General features: G+C 39.7%; 2 protein-coding genes across 2 annotated transcripts in view; both read right to left on the bottom strand.

The window, feature by feature from the left end:
• Window positions 1–10497, bottom strand: part of Ecr (ecdysone receptor) — a 245080-nt gene extending 234583 nt beyond the window's left edge. Inside the window, exon 1 of the mRNA XM_076311653.1 lies at window positions 9765–10497. The gene's annotated coding sequence lies outside the window, so the exon portion shown is untranslated. The remainder of the gene's footprint in view (window positions 1–9764) is intronic.
• An 81-nt stretch (window positions 10498–10578) lies between these two features.
• LOC143146967 (uncharacterized) overlaps window positions 10579–20800 on the bottom strand; it is a 45369-nt gene continuing 35147 nt past the window's right edge. Inside the window, exon 4 of the mRNA XM_076311744.1 lies at window positions 10579–11195. Within this exon, the coding sequence (XP_076167859.1) occupies window positions 11106–11195 (90 nt within the window). The 3' untranslated portion in view covers window positions 10579–11105. The remainder of the gene's footprint in view (window positions 11196–20800) is intronic.

Raw genomic sequence — 20800 nt, 5'->3', positions numbered from 1 at the left:
AGGGTCGCTTCGATGACCGCGATCGATCGTTCGATGAGCGCCGCGCCACGCCGCGCCGCGGTCTTGCATCGCGTTGCGTTGCGTTCCGTTGCGTTCCGTTGCGTTGCGTTGCAACGGGTAGGATTGATAAAGCCAGCCGGATGCGAGCAGCTCGACATTGCGTCGCAACGATAGATTCATACGGTCGGCCGGATGTAGCTATTCATTCGTTTAGCGGATAATTCCCGCTTTCGAGCCACGAAATCGGGACCGTTGCATCTTCTCGGAGACTCGAAATCGGGCTACGCGGTGAAATACTTTCAGAACGATTTTTTAGCGCTACCGTGTCGGATTGCGGTGCTAGGGAACTTTTGAGAGAGTCTCGTCGTTGATTTGGTAACGTCGGTCGTCGATGAATCGGTAGATATTCTATTTGATAATTATGTCGTTTAACGTAGTATCGTACTTCGAGGGAGTTTCGAAGGTGTTCCATGCGAGATAGTTTACGAGGAAAGTGTGTTTCGTTGGGGATCGTTGCGCGGAGTTTCACTCTGTGCAGTATTGGGGGAAATGAGAAGTTTGTTTAAGGTTACTGGGAAAAGTAGCCCAGTTTGTCGAGAATCTTCAACGAAAGGTACTTTTTGTAGAAAGACGTTCATTTTGATTTACGTAACAAACGTTGAGACACGTTAAACGATATTTCTAGCAAACGTTAGATACGATTTTATTTCTACGTTATGGGATTGAGTAATGTATTGGGTCGTTCAAAGAGTCATTTCGTTTTTTGTTTTTTCGGTGAAAATGAAACACGATTGTTTTTTAGAGTGTACGAACATTCGATTAAATGATATATTCTCCGTTTTGGGAAACGAAACGACTTTCCGAGCAATTCGATATTTCGAGTCCACTGGAAAGTCGATGCATCGATTTGGATAAACAAATTTCGTACTGTTCTCGAAGTATCGCAATCCGGTTCCGAGTCAGCGATACTTCGAGAGGACTCGATGCAGCGAATTGTTATCTCGAGCTGGTACTCAGCCACGCGCGTACCGTTCGACGAGGAAAACGCGACGTAACGAGAGCGAGAGAGACAGAGCAACGACCAGCGAGCCTCGCATTACGTACGCTCCGTTAATGCGAAATGAGAATTAGTACATGTTTCGTTGTACGTTTATCGGGAGAACATCACCTGTGGATTTTTGCGTTACCGTTGCAAACAATGGGAAATATACAAAATTTTCTTCCGTCTCGGGGGATGAAATTTAATCCACTGTAACAAGTCATATTTTGTTCGCGCAACTGTCGGCCGTACGGTGAGTCGTAAACATAAACGATTAAGGGAGGAGTAAAATTATCAATTTTATAATTCGAATTGTTCAGGGCTACCGATTAACGATCGATTCGTTTGTTCTATGTGTCCTTCGGATCGAGATTCGTTCACATCGCGAGTTTACAATCTGCGAGACCAACCGTGAAAGAACATGCGGAATTTCCGCGTGCGGAACAGAAACGATCGATCCTGTGCCCGAAAGTTGCCATTAGTCGAGGGCGGTGGTCGCTTTGCGCGAAATCGAACACACGACTCGAACTAATTAAGCGAAATAACAGCTTCTCCCTCCGTGTTGATCAATTTCTAATATTAACCAATCCCCGTGCTCCGTTCCATCATCGCAATTATGAACAAACATACTAGGCACGAGTTGAAATTATCGTCGTCTACAGAAACCAAAATATCAATGTTCCACGTTTTATTCTGTCTATTAAAAAAAAAAAAAAAAGGAAAAAAAAACAGTCTAACGCGTTCGAAAAATGCACGATTCGGTAATTGAAATTTTTCAATTATACGAATACTCGTCGATCGCCGCAGGTGCGGTAAACGTGATTGAAAATTTCAAAATGTCTGACAAAATACTGATTTTTCGAGCGTCTTTCTCTATAATTTCTATTGCATAGAGTATCGTGGAGTACTAAATTGGTGCGACCGGTTGCACTTCGCTGATGCAACATTGCACTCGCAGAAAAAGTAACGTCATAGGAAGTTAGATATTATTAAACAGTTCAGCTTCTTCCTGTGCCACTTGCTTCTATTGTCAATTATAAGATATACGACCGGATCAAATTGCGTGACTCACCCCCTGTATCGTTTTGTGCATTACGTGTCAACCTGCGTGCGTAGTTGATAGCTTTTGTTGAAAAGAAGATAGCATCGTTTATATTGCACGTCGGGGTATCGATGTACCCCATTTTCCTGAAAAAATTTACATTTTAGGACAAATTTAGCAGAACTTACGGAACACTCGTGAAACAAATTGTTTACCGATATTAAATTTATTCCAACGTCGTGTAATTTTCGAGGTACGAATTGAAATCTCGAACAAAGTGTAAGATGAATTTTCTAACTCTTCCTGTAATATATTATGCGTAAAGAAAGGAACATTCAGCAACAATTTACTTGGATTCTCAAGTTCAGAACATTCCCAATTTTTGTCAACAATGTTAATCGTTACTTTACGTTATTACGATTTATCGAATACTTCTGGATACCAGTGTCTTGATTATAAAACACGATGCACCTTTAAACAAAATTTTGTCTTTCGCGAATAAATTCTTTTTTTTTTTCATTCGTACAGTATTTTTGAATGCAACGCGTGAAACGTGGACGTCGATTTTGAGATACGAATAATTTGGTACTTAATGGATTAAGATATCGATAAGTTAAGGAAGATTATTCGTTCGTCCAATGAATCGACCGACACGTGGATTATTGAAAATTTGTGTTTCATCGCATTATGTTCCAACGTGTATTTTAAGCTGCCGACCTAGAAAGTTAATTATCCGTGTGTTTACCGTTTGAAATTGATATTTCATTCAAATATAATCGCCGTCTCGAGCATAAGACGGAGAATTGACCGAAGACTTGGCGCAAAATCACGAGCGAGCTTCGTGAGACGCAGAAGGAGTAATCGAAGCACGTGTGAGCCGATACGGTCGAGAATTTCAACGAGCTTTCGCTAACTGTAAAACTAAACACTTTTTTTTCGTCGTATTGTTTCTCGAGCCGCGATTTTTTTTTTTTTTTTGCCGTTGATATCTAACTGCGATTTCCAACTTACTCCTCGTAGGAAAAGAATCGAGAACAATTGACCGAATGGTGAAATTTTACCAACGATGAACAAAGAAGGTCGTACGTTGGCAAAAACGTGCACCTTTACGTAACGTTTCATTTCTCACTTTGTACAAATTACTCGGTTCGAGAAGTTTCAAAAAAAAGAGCATTTTCTTCTCGAAGATACGATCTAGCTCGTAAACAAACTTTCACAGAAAAAAGATAGCGAACTATTTAAACCAGTGGTTCTCAAACTCGTTGGAAGGCGTTCCCATAAAAAGTGGATTTCTACGCACAGGTTGTACGAACGAACGAATTTCGTTCGAAGCTCAAGTCGTCGGATATAAACAATTATTTAAAGAATCTCCCGTATTCCGAGCGAAAGTGCAAAAAATGATTATTTCGAATTAAATAAACGGACACTCGAGGCATAAAATGCACGAGAATTCGGTATAAAATCAACCGTTCCGAAATAATGCACGGTTCGTAAATCGAAACTTCGAGAATGTTCGCAAAATGATGCATTATCGTTCTCGATGAAAATCCAAAATTGTTCGCAAGATGGTTAAAGAATCAACAATTTACGACTGTTCGTAAATTCTCGAGCGCTCGATCGACGATTCGCGTTCGTTCGAAATCGATTTCCCAAGTATTCGTGATAAACAAGCCACGTCCATTCACCGTGGTTCAAGAATCGACTATGGTCGTTCAATGGCCAAAGAAAAAAAGAGTCTCGTGAATCAACGAAAAAGGAAGTAAAAATGGAAACGACTCCGTTCAAAGAAGAACCCAACCCGACAACAAAGTTGAAAGGCAGAGTTTATCGACGCCAGCAGCTAGCTTGCCCAGGCTTCTTAGAAAGCTCTTAAAATGCGAATAGCGTGGCCATGAACGACAGAACGATACTCGCGAAGACGACGAGCACGGGAAATTCGTCACGTAAATGCCGGACAATGACTCTATGCTACCAGTGAGCCAAACGACCGGCCGAGGTGTCCGTTAGCTTCCTACGATGAAAAACCATCGTATCACCTACCGCAGTGCGAGTGACGTTGATGCACTTGCTGCACTTCGATACCTAATAACGCTGTAAATTCCCCGACTTCTTTTTTTTTTCACCCAAGAAACAGATTACTCCACGGAAACACCTGAATCTGACTGCTCTTACAATTTGCTCGGTACACGGAACCGCAAGAAATAAATTGCAACTGCATTTTTCCCCGATCTGAATCTTACATCGCGGGGCATTCGTATTTTTCTGAAATTTTCTACTCGTTCTGGATCGTTCCTGTCATTTTGTTATCGCGATTTGCGGTAAAGAAGTGAGATCGATGCGTTGCACTCGAATCAACTCCGAAGATTGGAGAGATTTTCGAGAAAAAAAAAAGAAGAAAAAAAGAAAGAAAGAAAAACGACGAAACAATTCGAGAAATTCGTGCATACAGCCAAACGTGCGTAACTATCTTCCGCGATTTATCCTCTGTGATCGTTGTTGCGAGCTATGTTAACATTTCTGTCGAACAAATTACCAATGTTTAATTTCGTACGTTCGATGTATAATATTTCCTCGGAGGAACGTTCGACGTTGAATTCTTTTTTTTCTTTTTTTTTTTCGTTTCATTCGTGCAGCGTGCAGAGTAATTCGTGACGCGATGGACGTGTCCGATTCTTTGCGCAAAAGTCTGCAAATAATGCGGAGTAAACTTTATTCGTGGTAGTTATCTTTTCGGAGAAAAACCAGTGTAAAGATCGCGAAACGCGCGGGTTCTTGGCAATGGGCAGTAATGGCGGATGGCAACCTATTTAAACGCAATTTTCTCGAAAGCCAAGAATCGTACAAAGAAAATGGATTCCACAATTTCGACGCATTTTTCGACGAGGAATCTTCTACAACTTCGTGGCGCTACTAATTGCTCCGGATTCAGTACAATTCGTATTTAAACAAATTCTAGAAATGACTGTAACACCGTACCAAAACCGCTGCTAAAACTCGTAAATGAAAAAGTTCCAGGTGACTTTCAAATCTCGAGGAGACACACCAAAGTTGTTCAAGAAGCTAATTTACAGCTATTCGTTCGCTACGAAACGTTCCTACCCCGTTCCGTTATTTAACTTGAAAACATTCTAAGAGTTACCGTAACATCGTACGAAAACCCGGATGATTTTAAAATCTCGAAAAGATCCACGCCATAGTTACTCGAGGAGTTAGTTTACCAGCGATTCGCGCGCTCGAGAACGCTGCTCCTAACCTCCGTTCGACGTATAATTCGAGTGTCATTTGAAAAAAAATTCCAAGAGTTATCGTAACATCGTACGAGAACCGGATCGCAAATTTCCGGATGATTTTGAAATGGTCTTTCCTCTTTCCACGGCGAGGCGAGCCGAGGAGTTAATTTATCAGCGATTCACGCGCACGAAAACGCTCCTAACCTTCTACGTTCGGCGTTGGTAATCCGAATCTCCGACGGTGGCTCGCCATTGGGTCGATGGCTGAAAGGAAGGCCACGAGGATTACGAACCGTGCCTCGAACGTGAATTTCGTACGTGAGCCCGAGTAGGGCCGAATGATCGTGAAACGAAACGAGAGACATCGACGCGACGCGCGCTGCTGCGTTCGCGCGAGTGAAAGTGAACGGCTGAGAGACCGAGCGTCGAATGTCGAGCAACGATCGTAAAAGAATTCCGTTGGATAATTTGCACCGAACGGGGAACGAAGATCGACGCAGAAGATAAATACCGCGAGAAGGTATCGGCCACCTTTCACTCGCTAGCGTGCGACTCTCCCTCTGTTCTACGTAGCGGCGCGCGTGCGCAGGAGCGAGCTAACGAACGAACGAACGGACGGACGGACGGATGGACGAGTGGTGCGCGTAACGCCGACGCAACTACTTTTCGTCCACCCGAGGGTGCTAATTATCGTGCAAGAATGAAGATTCGCGCGGCCAGATATCCAGGTAAAAGTTTCCTCTTTCCGGATCGCGGATCAAACGCTCGCTAATGAAACGCCTATCGGGACGCCGAGAAAGCAACCCGATAGGATCTCCCAGCGTGAGAAAAATTTCCGCAACGCGTGCGCCGATCGGTTGCCGCGCGAATACGCCGAACACCGTGAGACGAACAGGAACAAAAAAACAATCCTACCAATGGGGAACCAAGATCTCCCGTGCTCGGGTTCCGGTAATGGACGTCGAATCGTAGAGGGGATTAAGACATTTTTTTAGTTCTTTTGTAAATGGGTCTAATCTAAGATTTTGGTCACTAGTAACCTCTTTAAAAGTAGATTAAGTGTTTTTCGAGAGATGGTACGAACGGAACACTTTTGAGATAAGTAAATTTTGTTTCAGGTAAAATAATGGACACTGAATCGTACACGAGGCGGGATTAAGAAATTTTTTTAGTCGTTTTGTGGAAGAGTCTAATCTGCGATTTTGGTCACTAGTAACCCACTTGAAAGTAGGTTAAGTATTTTTGGAGGGATGGTACGAATGGAACACTTTTGAGACAAATTTTGTTTGAGATAAAATACCAAGGAAACTAAAGGACCGTTCTAGTTGTAATTTATACCATTAGAAAGATTAGATATTTTAGTATGATAATGTATAGTATGAATAAGTATCTGTCTGTATTTACTGGCTTTATTTCTTATGTTTCTAAGAAGAGAATTTTGTCGTGGGTATATAGGTATTTATGAATCGAAGGATGTTTCCTCAGACGTGAAAATTGTAATATTATTGATTTTTCTATCGAATTGCATAAATATCACAATTTTGGTGCACTGAATTTTATATGAAATTTATGTGTTTTTAGAAAATGTACAATTGTAACGTTCAAAAGATCAGAAGGTAATCTTTTTGATGGTAAATGGAGAAACGTACTAATAATGTGACTAAAAAGTAGTTCAGTTTGTGTAAGAATGTCTTAATAACTATTATATTATCTACTGAGATAACGAACAAAAAATAAAAACGGTTATGCCAGCGGTGAATGGGAACGTTGTTCGTGTCTGCTAACGTATCACGTGACCGTTCGTAGATGGAAGGGATGTCTCATTCATAAACACGACAACGTTGCAAATGTAACTTGTTTAATTACTGCGTTAAACGAAAGGCACCTGATACTTTATGTTGTTCATTCTTGCGGAAATATCGGACCGAATGTGACGATTAGAAAATGAATCGAAGGTAATAGTACTTCCCAAAACGTTTCGAGAAATTAAGAAAAATTATAGTTCATAGAAACTTAATCATTTGTCTCTATTATTAATGTACCGGAGTGAAATTATGCGATACACGAATATGTCGTAATGTAACATTGAAACAACTATAATTTCATCGTAGAAAGATTTAACATTTTTTAAATAATTATACGTAACTCTTTCACTGACACCAGTATTCTTTCCGTCCGTGGAAAGAACGATAACGAGATTCTCGACATCTTAAATTTCCTTCCGTGGAAAGAACGATAACGAGATATTGTTAACTTATAGATATATTGATTTACATTTATTTCTTCAAACATAGTGAAATCATCAGTCGGTCAAATGCCGGTGAGACTCGAGACAATAAACAATTCTAACGAAAGGCGAGACCGAGGTCATAAGAAATGAGATCGGGGTCATAAGAGGTAAGATCGGGGTCATAAGAGGTGAGATCGGGGTCATAAGAGGCGAGATCGGTGTCATAAGAGATGAGACCGACGTCATAAGAAGTGAGATCGGGGTCATAAGAGGCGAGATCGGTGTCATAAGAAATGAGACCGACGTCATAAGAGGTGAAATCGAGGTCATAAGAAGTGAGACCGACAAATTTCTAAAGAAGCAACTTTAGAAAAAATATCTGACCGAACAAAAATTCTAACGCTCGAGTCTCGAGGAAATCGTAAAAAAAAATAAAGGAAGGAGACTCGAGTTTCCGTTCCGAAAATGACCAGAGTGTCTCCCAAAATCTTCGAAATGGCGACGCGAGGAACACTTCTTCGGATCAATCGCAGTGTCAAGGACATCCCCGTGGATTGGATCTCGAACGCGGACCCGAGTTCTTCCATGGCCTCGAGATGACAAGTTTCTGTATCCGTTCCTCACTTGGTCGGTTTTAATTCGATCATTTGTAGCCGCGGAGAACTCGAAATTCTAATTGAGATTCGAAGGACTCGGAGTTTCACCGTGTTACGTAATCCATTCTAAATAGAGATCGACGTATCGTAAACTCGGTGCTCCAAGCTTAAACAGAATCGCGAGCTACGGGATTTCTGGACCGGTTTCCTCGAGATTCGAACCCAAGAGGTTGCTCGAAAATCTCTGTCGTGGATTACAATACTCGTATCTACACATCCGCCAGCCGAGTACCTCGGTGGGAGTATGTTAGTTTACGTTATACGTCACTATTGGCAGTAAAATTAGATTACCACGGAAGTTGGAGCACCGAAGGTACAGGAACACGGGATAATAATACGAACAATTGATTCCGATCGTAGAATCGTGAGAAACGTAATGGAATCCGGTGTGTACCAGAAAGGGAGGACGAGTTGCGTCGAATTAGGCGAGCACTTGGAGTATTTCTTCGAACTTCACGAGCGTGCAACGACAGTCGGTGTTTACTGCTTGTTACATAACCGATAGGATGATATCGGTCCGACGCTCGATGGAACGTGTCCATTGAAATCTGCGACCGTGTTCACGTTTATACTGGGTCGACGGATTAGGAATCCTTAAAGAGCGAAACGAATGTAAAATTATCAATGAACAAGTGTAATTTGGTGTTCGCGTGCACCTCCAGTCTCGTGAGACTGTGTTCACTTCGATGCTAAATCGGTCAAGAAACCGTAGACTGCAAAACCTAGATAAAATTGTCGATAAATAAGTACAACTTGGTATTCGTATGCCCGTAAACTAACCTGGCTGTTTCTAGGGGTCAAGATGGAGATTGAAGATGGATCACCCGAAATTTTGAACGAGCGATAGTACCAATCTGATAGGATGCTTCGATCTTGATTTCTTGGGTCTTTCTGGACCCAAGGAAAGGGATCGCGTCATCGCGATACTCTTTTTCTATAATAAAAGCTATTACGATAGATTGGATTGGACGATTCTGTACTTCCTTGATCCTCTTGCTACACAATACAGTTGAAAACACGAATTCTGTATATTCGAGACATTGTTCACCTAATTACATTAAGGATACAATAGAATGGAAGAATATTAAAATTGAAAACACAATACAGTCAGTATTTTGATTTAACCCTATCAGCCGAGCGAATCGCCTAGAAACTCCCGATTGGGAATCAATTTTCCAAAGAATCGATCTTTCAGAGATAAATCTTGATTTTTTAAACAACGATCGGTTCACTACTGCTACTCTGACTTTTCGTTAATTCTTTCCTTCCTGAAACGTAAAAGTGTAGACCTGAAAAATCTCAAAGTACACACGAGACGTTGACAGCAACCGAACAAACGATCTTTGGAATTTTTCATCGAGTAGATCCCGGTCGTTCGATTGAAAATCGATTTTTGTTTCGTTCGCGAGAAAAAAAATCCCAAAGATCGATCGACGAGGAACGATTTACGATGATTTTGCAACACGCGTTCAGGATTTCCAATGGAAACCCTCTGTTGCAAGGAGCAGCAGACCTCTTTTCCCCCATCGAGGGCAAAACTACGAACGAAAAATAAAACGGCACGTACCTTGATCGTATATGTAGAGCAGGACCCCCGCAATCGTTGAGTGGATCAACCGCAAAGTAGAAGTACTCTAACCGTAGCGCGTATAGAATTATTAAGCGTTCACACTCTGTTGTACGATCCTCCGTTTGTCTCCTTCGTCCTCTTCTCTTCACTTATTACGTAGCGATCTATCTATTATTTAATATTATTATTCTCTTTGCTCTTAGTCGTTATCACTAACGTCGTGTTTATTACTAGTTCGGTATCGCTATTATTATATAAATTATTATTATAAATATATCTGTGTCTGCAGGTACTTCGCTGTCCTGGTTCGTAGAATCGATTAAACGGGGCGGTTATAGATTGCGGTTTGCGATAGTTTGGGTGGGTGGATTTTTACGGATGAAGAGGGTGTTGGGGCGGGGTATGGTGGATACCGTTATCAACGAGAATTCCTGATAAAATCTCACGACGACACCCGGATGGAATCCTTGCGGTGTGCCCGAATGCCGAGTGTGATCGCAGGTCGCTGCTTTCTTTATCCAAAGAGACCTGTATGTATAGTGTTCTCCGGATACGTACACACGTATAATATATACATATACGTGTGCGTATAGAGAACGAGAGCGATATAGAGCGACAGTCACACAGAGTGGGTGCACGTGACTTGTTCCTGGCCGAACATACAATAACGTTTAAACTCTTCTCTCGTGACTATATAGATCACTTAAATCGTATCCAATAAATTTGTCTCGCGCGTGTCTCTGTACGTAATGTGTGTGTGTATATATATATATATATAATATTTATATATATATATATATAACGTCGTTATCGTTAATAATATTATTTGTATTATTATTTATTTATTTATTTATTTATTTATTTATTTATTATTTGTAGTTCTTCGGAGGGGCCTAGGCACTATTGCGCTGCGAAAGAGGTTTAAGTTTGAAGGTACTTGTTCGTACGAGGTATATGTTCTCAAGGTAGAAGTTTTAAAACGTAGGAGCGATACACACACGCAGCGATCCCGCTGGGGAGAAATGTCTTGTCTGGCGAACGCCACGGGGAAGGGACTAACTTTTTTTCAAGGTTCTCCTCGCCTTTTTTCCACCCTTTTTCTCTCCCCACCCTTTCTCCCAGCTAGTGCGTGTTTCTTGATCCCCTAGAGCTCGCCTCTCTTCCTCCTTCGTCGTCTCACTGCTTTTCTCCGTCGTCGCCTCTTCTTCTTCGTCTTCTGCTGCTTCTTCCGCCTTCTCTTCTTCGTTTTCTTCTGAATGGTGAGCCTTTTACTTGACGATCGATGGCAAGGCCCTCTCCGCCACGGTAGGGTCTCTCACGTAAGGTCAGAAGTCGTTATCACCTCCTCGAGCTTTCCCGCTTACAAGCCACATTGCCCTGGGCCTTGCTGCCGCCCTCCTCCCCCGGACGTTCAACTACCACCACCATCTGGAACACAGAGGAACACGGACCATTTTAGGACTCGCTCTAAAAGAGATACTTGTTTCTCCGTTTTTTTTTTCAGATTAGCAAAATGCTTGGAATCGTGTCAGCCGTGAGGACTCTTTTTTCTTAAAGCTACTTTTTTCGTACACTTTTCGTTATTTTTACTCGGAGAACGATCTCGCGGATTTCTCGGCCTAGCTTCGCGTTACTACGTCTCGTTGCGATCGAGCTCGATGATTCGTTGACACGAGGGGTTATTCCGATCTAGAATTTCGAATAAAATTGAACTTTTTTTTTTACATGTGTTGCAATGCAACAATGATCCAAAGAGCGTCTCACGTCGACGGTTCGTGTCAAGTTTTAAGGATTGTACATCATATTGGTGCAGAAATATGAATTTTTGGTTCTTTCGATCAGTTCCAAGTCGAGAAGCACACACGACACTGTCCTCGTTACCGCCAAATTATATTGCTGTATATCTCTTCGTCCTGATTTTATATTTTCATATGTACAATAGTTACTGAATATGCGAGGTCTCTGTATATTATAATAAACAATGTATTATAATCCGAAGTTTGGAATATGCTTTCGAAAATGTCCGTGCACAAGGAATTCGTAAAATTAACGAAGTTACTAAGGTTTAGAGTGCGCGACGAAAATTTTCAACGCGTTCTCCAATCCGCATTTTTTCATTGGCTGACACAGAATATCTCAGGATCTAGCGAGCCGATCGATGTGAAATTTGGAGGGAATCTTCGGTTTTTATCTTCTGAATTGAAGATTTTTTAAAAATATTCATTTTTACTATTTTTTTTTTTTTAATCTACTAAAGATGAGAAAACGCTTAAAATCGAATCTTTGACTTTCAGAGGTTGTAGCAATTTTTATCAGGATTTTAAATTCTTCCTAGTTTATGGCATAAGTACTCACTCTCTAAGAGAGATACTTGTTTCTCCGTTCTTTTTTCAGATTAGCAAGATGGTTGGAATCGTGTCAGCCATGAGGACTCTTTTTTCTTAAAGGTACTTTCTTCGTACACTTTTCGTTATTTTTACTCGGAGAAAATACCGTGAGTGCTCAAAACATTAGTAAACACGGGCGCGGAATACCAATGCGAAACAGTCCACTGTTTCTTTTTTAATCCCCTTATGGGAGTAAATTCGGAAAAAAGGTCGATTTTTCTTTTCTTTTTATATTTTCTCAAAGATTCGAGCCTTAAAAGTGTCTATCAGAAATGATTCTATCGGAATTCTGCAAATTAACGATATCACGGGATTGTGAATTCTCCGTATGCTCCGATAGTGTACGTAAATGTAAATTTTATCCAATTCGAACCGGGCTAATAAATAGCGAAAATGACATTTTTAAAGAAAATACAAAACGAATCGAATTGCTACCGAACTTCGTGAAATGCTTTCTTTTCGTTAACTTTTACGACAAATAATCTCCGATAATGTATACAATTATTTGTAATACGTTGCAAGAGATTGTTTCTTTCGCTTTCGGATGAAAATACGCAAGAGAAAATATTTACGAAACCGATTGAACCGTTTAAGTACTAATTATATCTTGGTCTAATGCTAACCTCTGATATATTTTTTTTTTTTTTTTTTGTCATTCCGCAATACTCGTATCGTGTTAATTAGAGGTGTGTTTCAAAATCACGGTTAAACGTGATCTCGTAACCGTGATCGATGAAACGTATACAACCGGCTCTAAATAAATTTTCGCAACTTTCGGCGCACGGTTCCTCGCCAGTTGGGTTGAAAACGAGGCAGGAACGTAATATCTTTCGAAATGGAATGGTACGTGTTTGCCCGAGGATCGCAAGGCACGCTGCTCTTAACATTCATGCATTTCTCTTAGGAGGCAGAAAATTAATTTCCACGAATACGCGAGCAAACTGGCACGCGGCGACCGTCTGAGACTCTTGAGCGATCCGCGCGCGAAAACACGGCGAAGTTTATGAATTTATAACAGTTGCAGTTGCTCGTTTAAACAACCGAATTCCTGGTCTCGTTCTCTTCTTGGTACGGAGCTCGTTAAACGACGAGAGTTCGAACGGTATGTACTCGTAAACGAACACTGTTGCGTTCGCGAGTCGTTATCAAAATATTTAAATCGATAATAATCGGAACGAATTACTTTGAAACATTTTGATCTTTGGATGTTCGTCCGGTACATTTATTTCCAAACGATCCGAAGTTGTTTGATACAATTAGGAAATGAGAATAATTTCCTAATTTCTTAAAGAACGATTTTGAAACATTTTGATTTTTTTTATGTTCGTCCGATACATTTATTTCCAAACGATCCGAAGCTATTTGATACAATTAGGAAATGAGAATAATTTCCTAATTTTCTAAAAAACGATTTTGAAACATTTTGATTTTTTTTATGTTCGTCCGGTACATTTATTTCCAAACGATCCGAAGCTATTTGATACAATTAGGAAATGAGAATAATTTCCTAATTTCTTAAAGAACGATTTTGAAACATTTTGATTTTTTTTATGTTCGTCCGATACATTTATTTCCAAACGATCCGAAGCTATTTGATACAATTAGGAAATGAGAATAATTTCCTAATTTCCTAAAGAACGATTTTGAAATATTTTGATTTTTGAATGTTCGTCCGGTACATTTATTTCCAAACGATCCGAAGCTATTTGATACAATTAGGAAATGAGAATAATTTCCTAATTTTCTAAAAAACGATTTTGAAACATTTTGATTTTTTTTATGTTCGTCCGGTACATTTATTTCCAAACGATCCGAAGCTATTTGATACAATTAGGAAATGAGAATAATTTCCTAATTTTCTAAAAAACGATTTTGAAACATTTTGATTTTTTTTATGTTCGTCCGGTACATTTATTTCCAAACGATCCGAAGCTATTTGATACAATTAGGAAATGAGAATAATTTTCCTAATTTCCTAAAGAACGATTTTGAAACATTTTGATTTTTTTTATGTTCGTCCGGTACATTTATTTCCAAACGAATCCGAAGCTATTTGATACAATTAGGAAATGAGAATAATTTTCCTAATTTCATAAAGAACGATTTTGAAACATTTTGATTTTTGAATGTTCGTCCGGTACATTTATTTCCAAACGATCCGAAGTTGTTTGATGCAATTAGGAAATAAGAATAATTTTCCTACGCAATGGTCCCAATACAACGATCGATTTATTCCGTAAACAATCTTTGAACGAATCGCTCGTTAAAACCAACGCGCGTTCGAAAATTACTTTTGTATTCGCAAAACAAGCTGAACGAACAATTGAAATAAACGACGAGACGGGAGATTTCTCACTTCGTTGAATCAACAATACAAAACCGTGTTCACGAATTTCACCGAATACGAAAGAATTATTCTTAAAATTAATTCTTAGAACCAAAGTCCTGTAAATTTGATAAAGTGTCGAACAGAAAAATCGCATTATGGTATTTTGCGAACGAAAGTGTGCTAAACGAACGTGACAGAGAAGAAATTTCGAGAATTGCGTTGTTAATTTTCCTTTGTCCTTTATTAAGAAACGGAAAGATTTTTTACACCGATATTAGATTAGCAAATTGTGTACATTTTTAATTGGGAATAGTAAGTAGGCACCTTCGAAATTCAGTAATTTGAAAATTGTTCCGAAACTGCAATATTTTTTATATTCGTGGATCTGTCAAACTTTCACAATATCTAAAAGTGCACCGCCGATACGATGTCTTATATAATCATATTATTCAACAGCATTCAATGCAGAATCATAGATACAAAAACTTGTTAGACAACTTTTACCATGCTTGGCAATAACATCACCAGCGTAAACTACTATTCTATAAATACACAAAATACACGATAATATTCAGCAAGAAAATTAAAACGAATAATTCTATTATTAAAATACTCGACAGAGGTACTTTTGTAAAAAAGGTGAAAAAGAAAATATTTGTTTCAAAGATCGTATTTACCGTGCTCATTATTATCATTATCTCACGATGTACCTTCGAGTACTCGCTCCAAGGCAGAAAAAAAGCCTCACACGATACTCAAAAAACTGGATATCGACGAATACTATCATAAAAGTGGACTTTTTGTCGCAGAAAGAAAATTTTCCATGTGCGTTAGATTATACGTGACGTAAAACGGTAATTTAATTTTTATTTTTTTTTTTGACTGAGAATCTGAACGAAAGAACACGTTCAACGTAGTTGGTACATATGTACCAGCTGTAGGAAAATGCAAAATAACGGTTAAAATCGCTTTCCACTTTGTTTTAAAATATATGAAACTCAATGTGCTAAATTTAACGCGCCTTGAGCGAAAGGGTTAACAGATGACGATCGCCTTATGAACGGATCAATAACGAAGACTGTAGGTATCCCGCCGCGCTTTGAACGAGGAAGTCGCGTTCCACGAGTAACAGTAGAGAAAAATTAATTCTCGCGATAGTACAACTTTCCTGTTATTTTTAACAAATTCTGCTGTACAGATTCACCATGTTCGATCGTCTGTAGCTCAAGATGACACGAATCGTAATTTTGATATTTGAAAATAGTCAAACTTTGAATAAATATCGCGCAAAGATCGTCGATTTTTTCCATTCAACAATTATCGTTCTTATTGTACGATTGTTCAGTACCTCAAAATAACAGCGACAGTATCGATAATCAAGTAATTTTGAATAAAAGTAATTTTGATATTTGAAAATAGTCAAACTTTGAATAAATAACGCGCAAAGATTGTCGATTTTTTCCATTCAACGATTATTATTCTTTCTTTTGTACGATCGTTTTTACCTCAAAATAACAGCGACAGTATCGATAATCAAGTAATTTTGAATAAAAGTAATTTTGATATTTGAAAATAGTCAAACTTTGAATAAACATCGCGCAAAGATTGTCGATTTTTTCCATTCAACGATTATTATTCTTTCTTTTGTACGATCGTTTTTACCTCAAAATAACAGCGACAGTATCGATAATCAAGTAATTTTGAATAAAAGTAATTTTGATATTTGAAAATAGTCAAACTTTGAATAAATAACGCGCAAAGATTGTCGATTTTTTCCATTCAACAATTATTATTCTTTCTCTCGTACAATCGTTTTTACTTCAAAATAACAGCGACAGTATCGATAATCAAGTAATTTTGAATAAAAGTAATTTTGATATTTGAAAATAGTCAAACTTTGAATAAATAACGCGCAAAGATCGTCGATTTTTTCCATTCAACGATTATTATTCTTTCTTTTGTACGATCGTTTTTACCTCAAAATAATAGCGACAGTATCGATAATCAAGTAATTTTGAATAAAAGTAATTTTGATATTTGAAACTAGTCAAATTTGAATAAACATCGCGCAAAGACCGTCGATTTGTTCCATTCAACGTGGATATCCCCGTTCCTTTAACGATCGTCCGTATCGATCTCAAGATGGCGGTGTTAGTATCAATAATCGTCGTCCTCTGGAAGCACCATTGGAACGATCCAGTCGGGCCATAAATAGAAGGGTAAATACCCTATAAATCAGCGGCGTGGCCCCGATCGAACCGACAAAAGGGAAACGGGGCTCCGTTTTCGTGCTCGACGGCCCTGAACGCGTCAGAGGAAAACAGAGAGACGAGCGTGGCACGACAACGCCAAGGGAGGGTTTCACGGTATTTTTAATTTCACCCTCTGATCGCCGAGCGACGCGCGCGTTTGTGCGTGGCCACTTCACGTGAGGATGGAGCCCGGGCAACAAAGAACGTATACGCGCGAAGACTGGTTCGCAACGCGACCTGCTACGCATGCGAGCACACCGTGAAACGGGAGACAATGCAGAACCCTGGACCTACGTCAACGCGAAATTAAACCGCCAAGCCGGACGACGCGACGCGTGGAATGGGATCTCCGGGAGAACTCGAGGGTCACCCTTTTCGGACACCGTAATTAGTATCGTAGACACGAGTCATATACATTTTTACAACCCGTTTCTTATTCCTCGCACGTCGAACACAGAATCCCCGAAACGTGGCCGAAATCTACGATTTTTTTTAAATAAATCAAACTACAACCGACGAACCGTCCTAGAAGACAGTTTCTCATCTATCCCCATTTGCAACGCGTTTCGAGTAAAACGTATGCCAATGATCGATTGTATTTCATCTCTTCCGATATTGCACAGTTGGTGTATGTACAACGAGTGCAAATATGGATTGAATTCTATTCGTTTAACGGGTGACATCGTTTCGGCTTTATTCAAGAATGCAATGTTACTTTGGTGAATTGAGAGAAGTTGAGAATTATTATCTGACTCGTTAGGGTAAGTTGATATTGGATGGGGTATGAATGAAATTTGAGAAAATTATCAGAAAAATAGGCACACGTCGACAGTACGCGATAATATCTTTGTAAAATAAATATTTTGCGGTTTTGCAACCGTATGAATTTAAAGATTACCTATTAGCACGATCAAGATTAGACTAATATCGTCTCGAGGTACTCCCTTATGGCTTGGCACGAAGAAACGTCTGCATAAACGACCGTAGATACTAGTTTCTTTCGAATTGCATCGTGTAGTTTGCGAAGCTTCACAATGTCGAAATTGAAACAAAGTATACACTTTACTCGTACACTAATAATATTCGGTTAAGTCAGTTTCTAGTCCGTAATGGGATTAAATATTTAAAACGGTGCAGCAGGTATGACCTTAACTTAACCAAGGCTTCAATTTATAATAGTTGGTAGCAACGTTCATTATTGGGTAACTTTGATTTTCCAACGTTCTTTCACCGTGTTATTTTCACGGAAAGTTGCCTCACGGCCCAACTTCGAAATCCTGGAAAATTCAACCGTCTCGTGTTGCAACTCATAAACTGAATCCAAAATAAAAATAGTCCTCTGTAGCGTCTTTTAAAAAATATTGACAACAAAGATGGTAAAATCACTTTTAGACTTTTCCATTAATTCTTTCGTACCGACGCATATTATTTTCCATCGTTCATCGAACATTCGACGAAAATGTTCCAAAAGTGTTAATAATGTGGATGGTAAAATCAATTATCGATTTTTTTATCAATTCTTTCCATACCAATGCATTCGTATTATTTTCCATCACTCATCGGGCATTCGTTGAAAATGTTCTAAAAATGTTGATAACGAAGGTGGAAGTCCATCAATTTTGGACATTTCTACTGAATAAAATTCTTTTCAATTTTGGACTTTTCTACTGAATTAAATTCTTTTCAATTTTGGACTTTTCTACTGAATTAAATTCTTTTCAATTTTGGACTTTTCTATTAATTCTTATCAATTTTGGACTTTTCTATTAATTCTTATCAATTTTGAATTTTTCTATTAATTCTTTCCATACCGACGCATTCGTATTATTTTCCATCACTCATCGGGCATTCGTTGAAAATGTTCTAAAAATGTTGATAACGAAGGTGGAAGTCCATCAATTTTGGACATTTCTATTGAATAAAATTCTTTTCAATTTTGGACTTTTCTGCTGAATAAAATTCTTTTCAATTTTGGACATTTCTGCTGAATTAAATTCTTTTCAATTTTGCACTTTTCTATTAATTCTTATGAATTTTGAATTGTTCTATTAATTCTTTCCATACCAATGCATTCGTATTATTTTCCATCACTCATCGGGCATTCGTTGAAAATATTTAAAAATGTTGATAACGAAGGTGGAAGTCCATCAATTTTGGACATTTCTATTGAATAAAATTCTTTTCAATTTGGAACATTTCTACTGAATAAAATTCTTTTCAATTTTGGACTTTTCTGCTGAATCAAAGTCTTTTCAATTTTGGACTTTTCTATCGATTCTTTTCAATTTTGAACTTTTCCATTAATTCCTCTCGTAGCGACGTATACGTGGTATTTTCCATCGCTCGTGAAACATACGTCGAAAAGAATATTCGACACCCGCAATAGCTTGAAAACTAACGCGAAGGGTCGAAACTGTGCAAGACAGTTGGAGGGTAGTTGGGAGCCGGTCCGTGCTCTGGTAGTGGCCTATGTTTAGTCCTTGGATTCGTGGGCGTTCGTTTACCGAGTCTAGTCCCGCCCAAAGCTACTCCTTGAGCGATAGCAGCTTTCCCCGGTGTTCCTTTGTTGCTACGGTAGAGGAATGCTTTACAGTCGATGCTGCATTACACATGTGAGATCAATAGACACCCAATACGGCACGTAGACAGTACCTCGTAAAGGACTCCGTACATGGTCGGGACTGATTTAGATACGACTCTTACCCATTTGCTTGGTCCAGTTCGTGGCTGCGCTACGGGTCTAGTTCAATGTCTAGTTTATAGATCCAGTTTGTATGTATTTACGTAGTGAGCTCGGTTCATCATTAGTCGAATGACACGAACCTCGTAAACCGATACTCATTTGCTCGACTCGGGACACGTTTGATCCCCGGACCCGGTTCACGTGTGCACGATACTTGGCGAGTCCGGTTACAATAGTGCACCCCTTTATTATGATTCATTACGCATACATATTAGAACACCCAACTATCGCCCGTGCGCAAGGTCCAGTTCGTACCTGCGAGAACTGTTCGACGTTTGCTTTATGGATCCAGTTTATTATTATTTACCATGCGTGGCCGGTTCACCATTAGCCGCGCAACTGAGACTTCACGAGTCGATATTCGTTTGTTCGGCCTAGGTCCACGTAACCTTTACTCATTTGCTTTCAGTTCAGTTCCTGCTCGGTGTCCATTTTATGAGTTCGGTTTGTATTTACCGCGCGTGTCTGAATCACCATTGGTCGAACGATTTGAACCCGGCACGTTGATATTCGTTTCATCCGGATCGTGATCGTTCCGTGGACCTGTTTTGCGTAATCGAGGAATTCGGTCAGCTTTCGTTGTTCGAAAGATCCTAAGGTCTATCGATGTGTTTGGGTCAGGTTCGCGTTTACGGTTCGCGTTTGATCCCGCGTCTATTTTATGGATTCGGTTTACGATTCGTAAAATGGTTAAAGTGTACTCGGTTTCGCGAGTCCAGGTCACCGCGATTCGAGCACGCATAATTGTACGTTCGTTATTGGTTCGCGTTTGTACCGTAAGTCCGGTTCGGTTTCCATTCGAGTAACGCGTTCAGCGAGTCTGGTCGCGTTAAGGAAACCATCGACGGGAAAAAGTTATATTCTATTGATGCAAGTGAACTGGGCACGAGTAACCGTTAGCACGGTGGACATTGTTATTCTTCCACGCGGACAATGGGAGAAGGAGATGGTTGAAAGGAAAGCAAGAAAGCAGGAAGGAGAGCAATAGGCGCGAGGAGAGGAACGCACAATGTGCACGAGGTCTAACATCTGTCCGGAAGTGCGTAGACGCCTTCCATTTTCGTTCTCAATTTGCATACGTTGTCCACTGTGCGTCGTAATACGTTACGATTGCGTTAAGAAACGTGCAGACGAGACCGTTGGAAACGCGTCCCGATTCGTTCTAACGGGCCAAAATGGCCGTAGAATCGGGAAAATAGAGTATTGGGAATAGAAAATGGTGGCTCGTAGATTTTCTCACGTTCAATTCGCTCGATACGAGCGATTCGAACTGTTCCCTACCCTCGAATACGAGAATCGTAGGTGGTGCCTTTTTTATAATT

The sequence above is a fragment of the Ptiloglossa arizonensis genome, chromosome 5 (genome assembly GCF_051014685.1).
Source record: "Ptiloglossa arizonensis isolate GNS036 chromosome 5, iyPtiAriz1_principal, whole genome shotgun sequence".
Classification (NCBI taxonomy): Eukaryota; Metazoa; Arthropoda; class Insecta; order Hymenoptera; family Colletidae; genus Ptiloglossa; species Ptiloglossa arizonensis.
The sequence above is the reverse complement of the archived record's forward strand: the minus strand, read 5'-3'. Positions and strand labels throughout refer to the sequence as shown.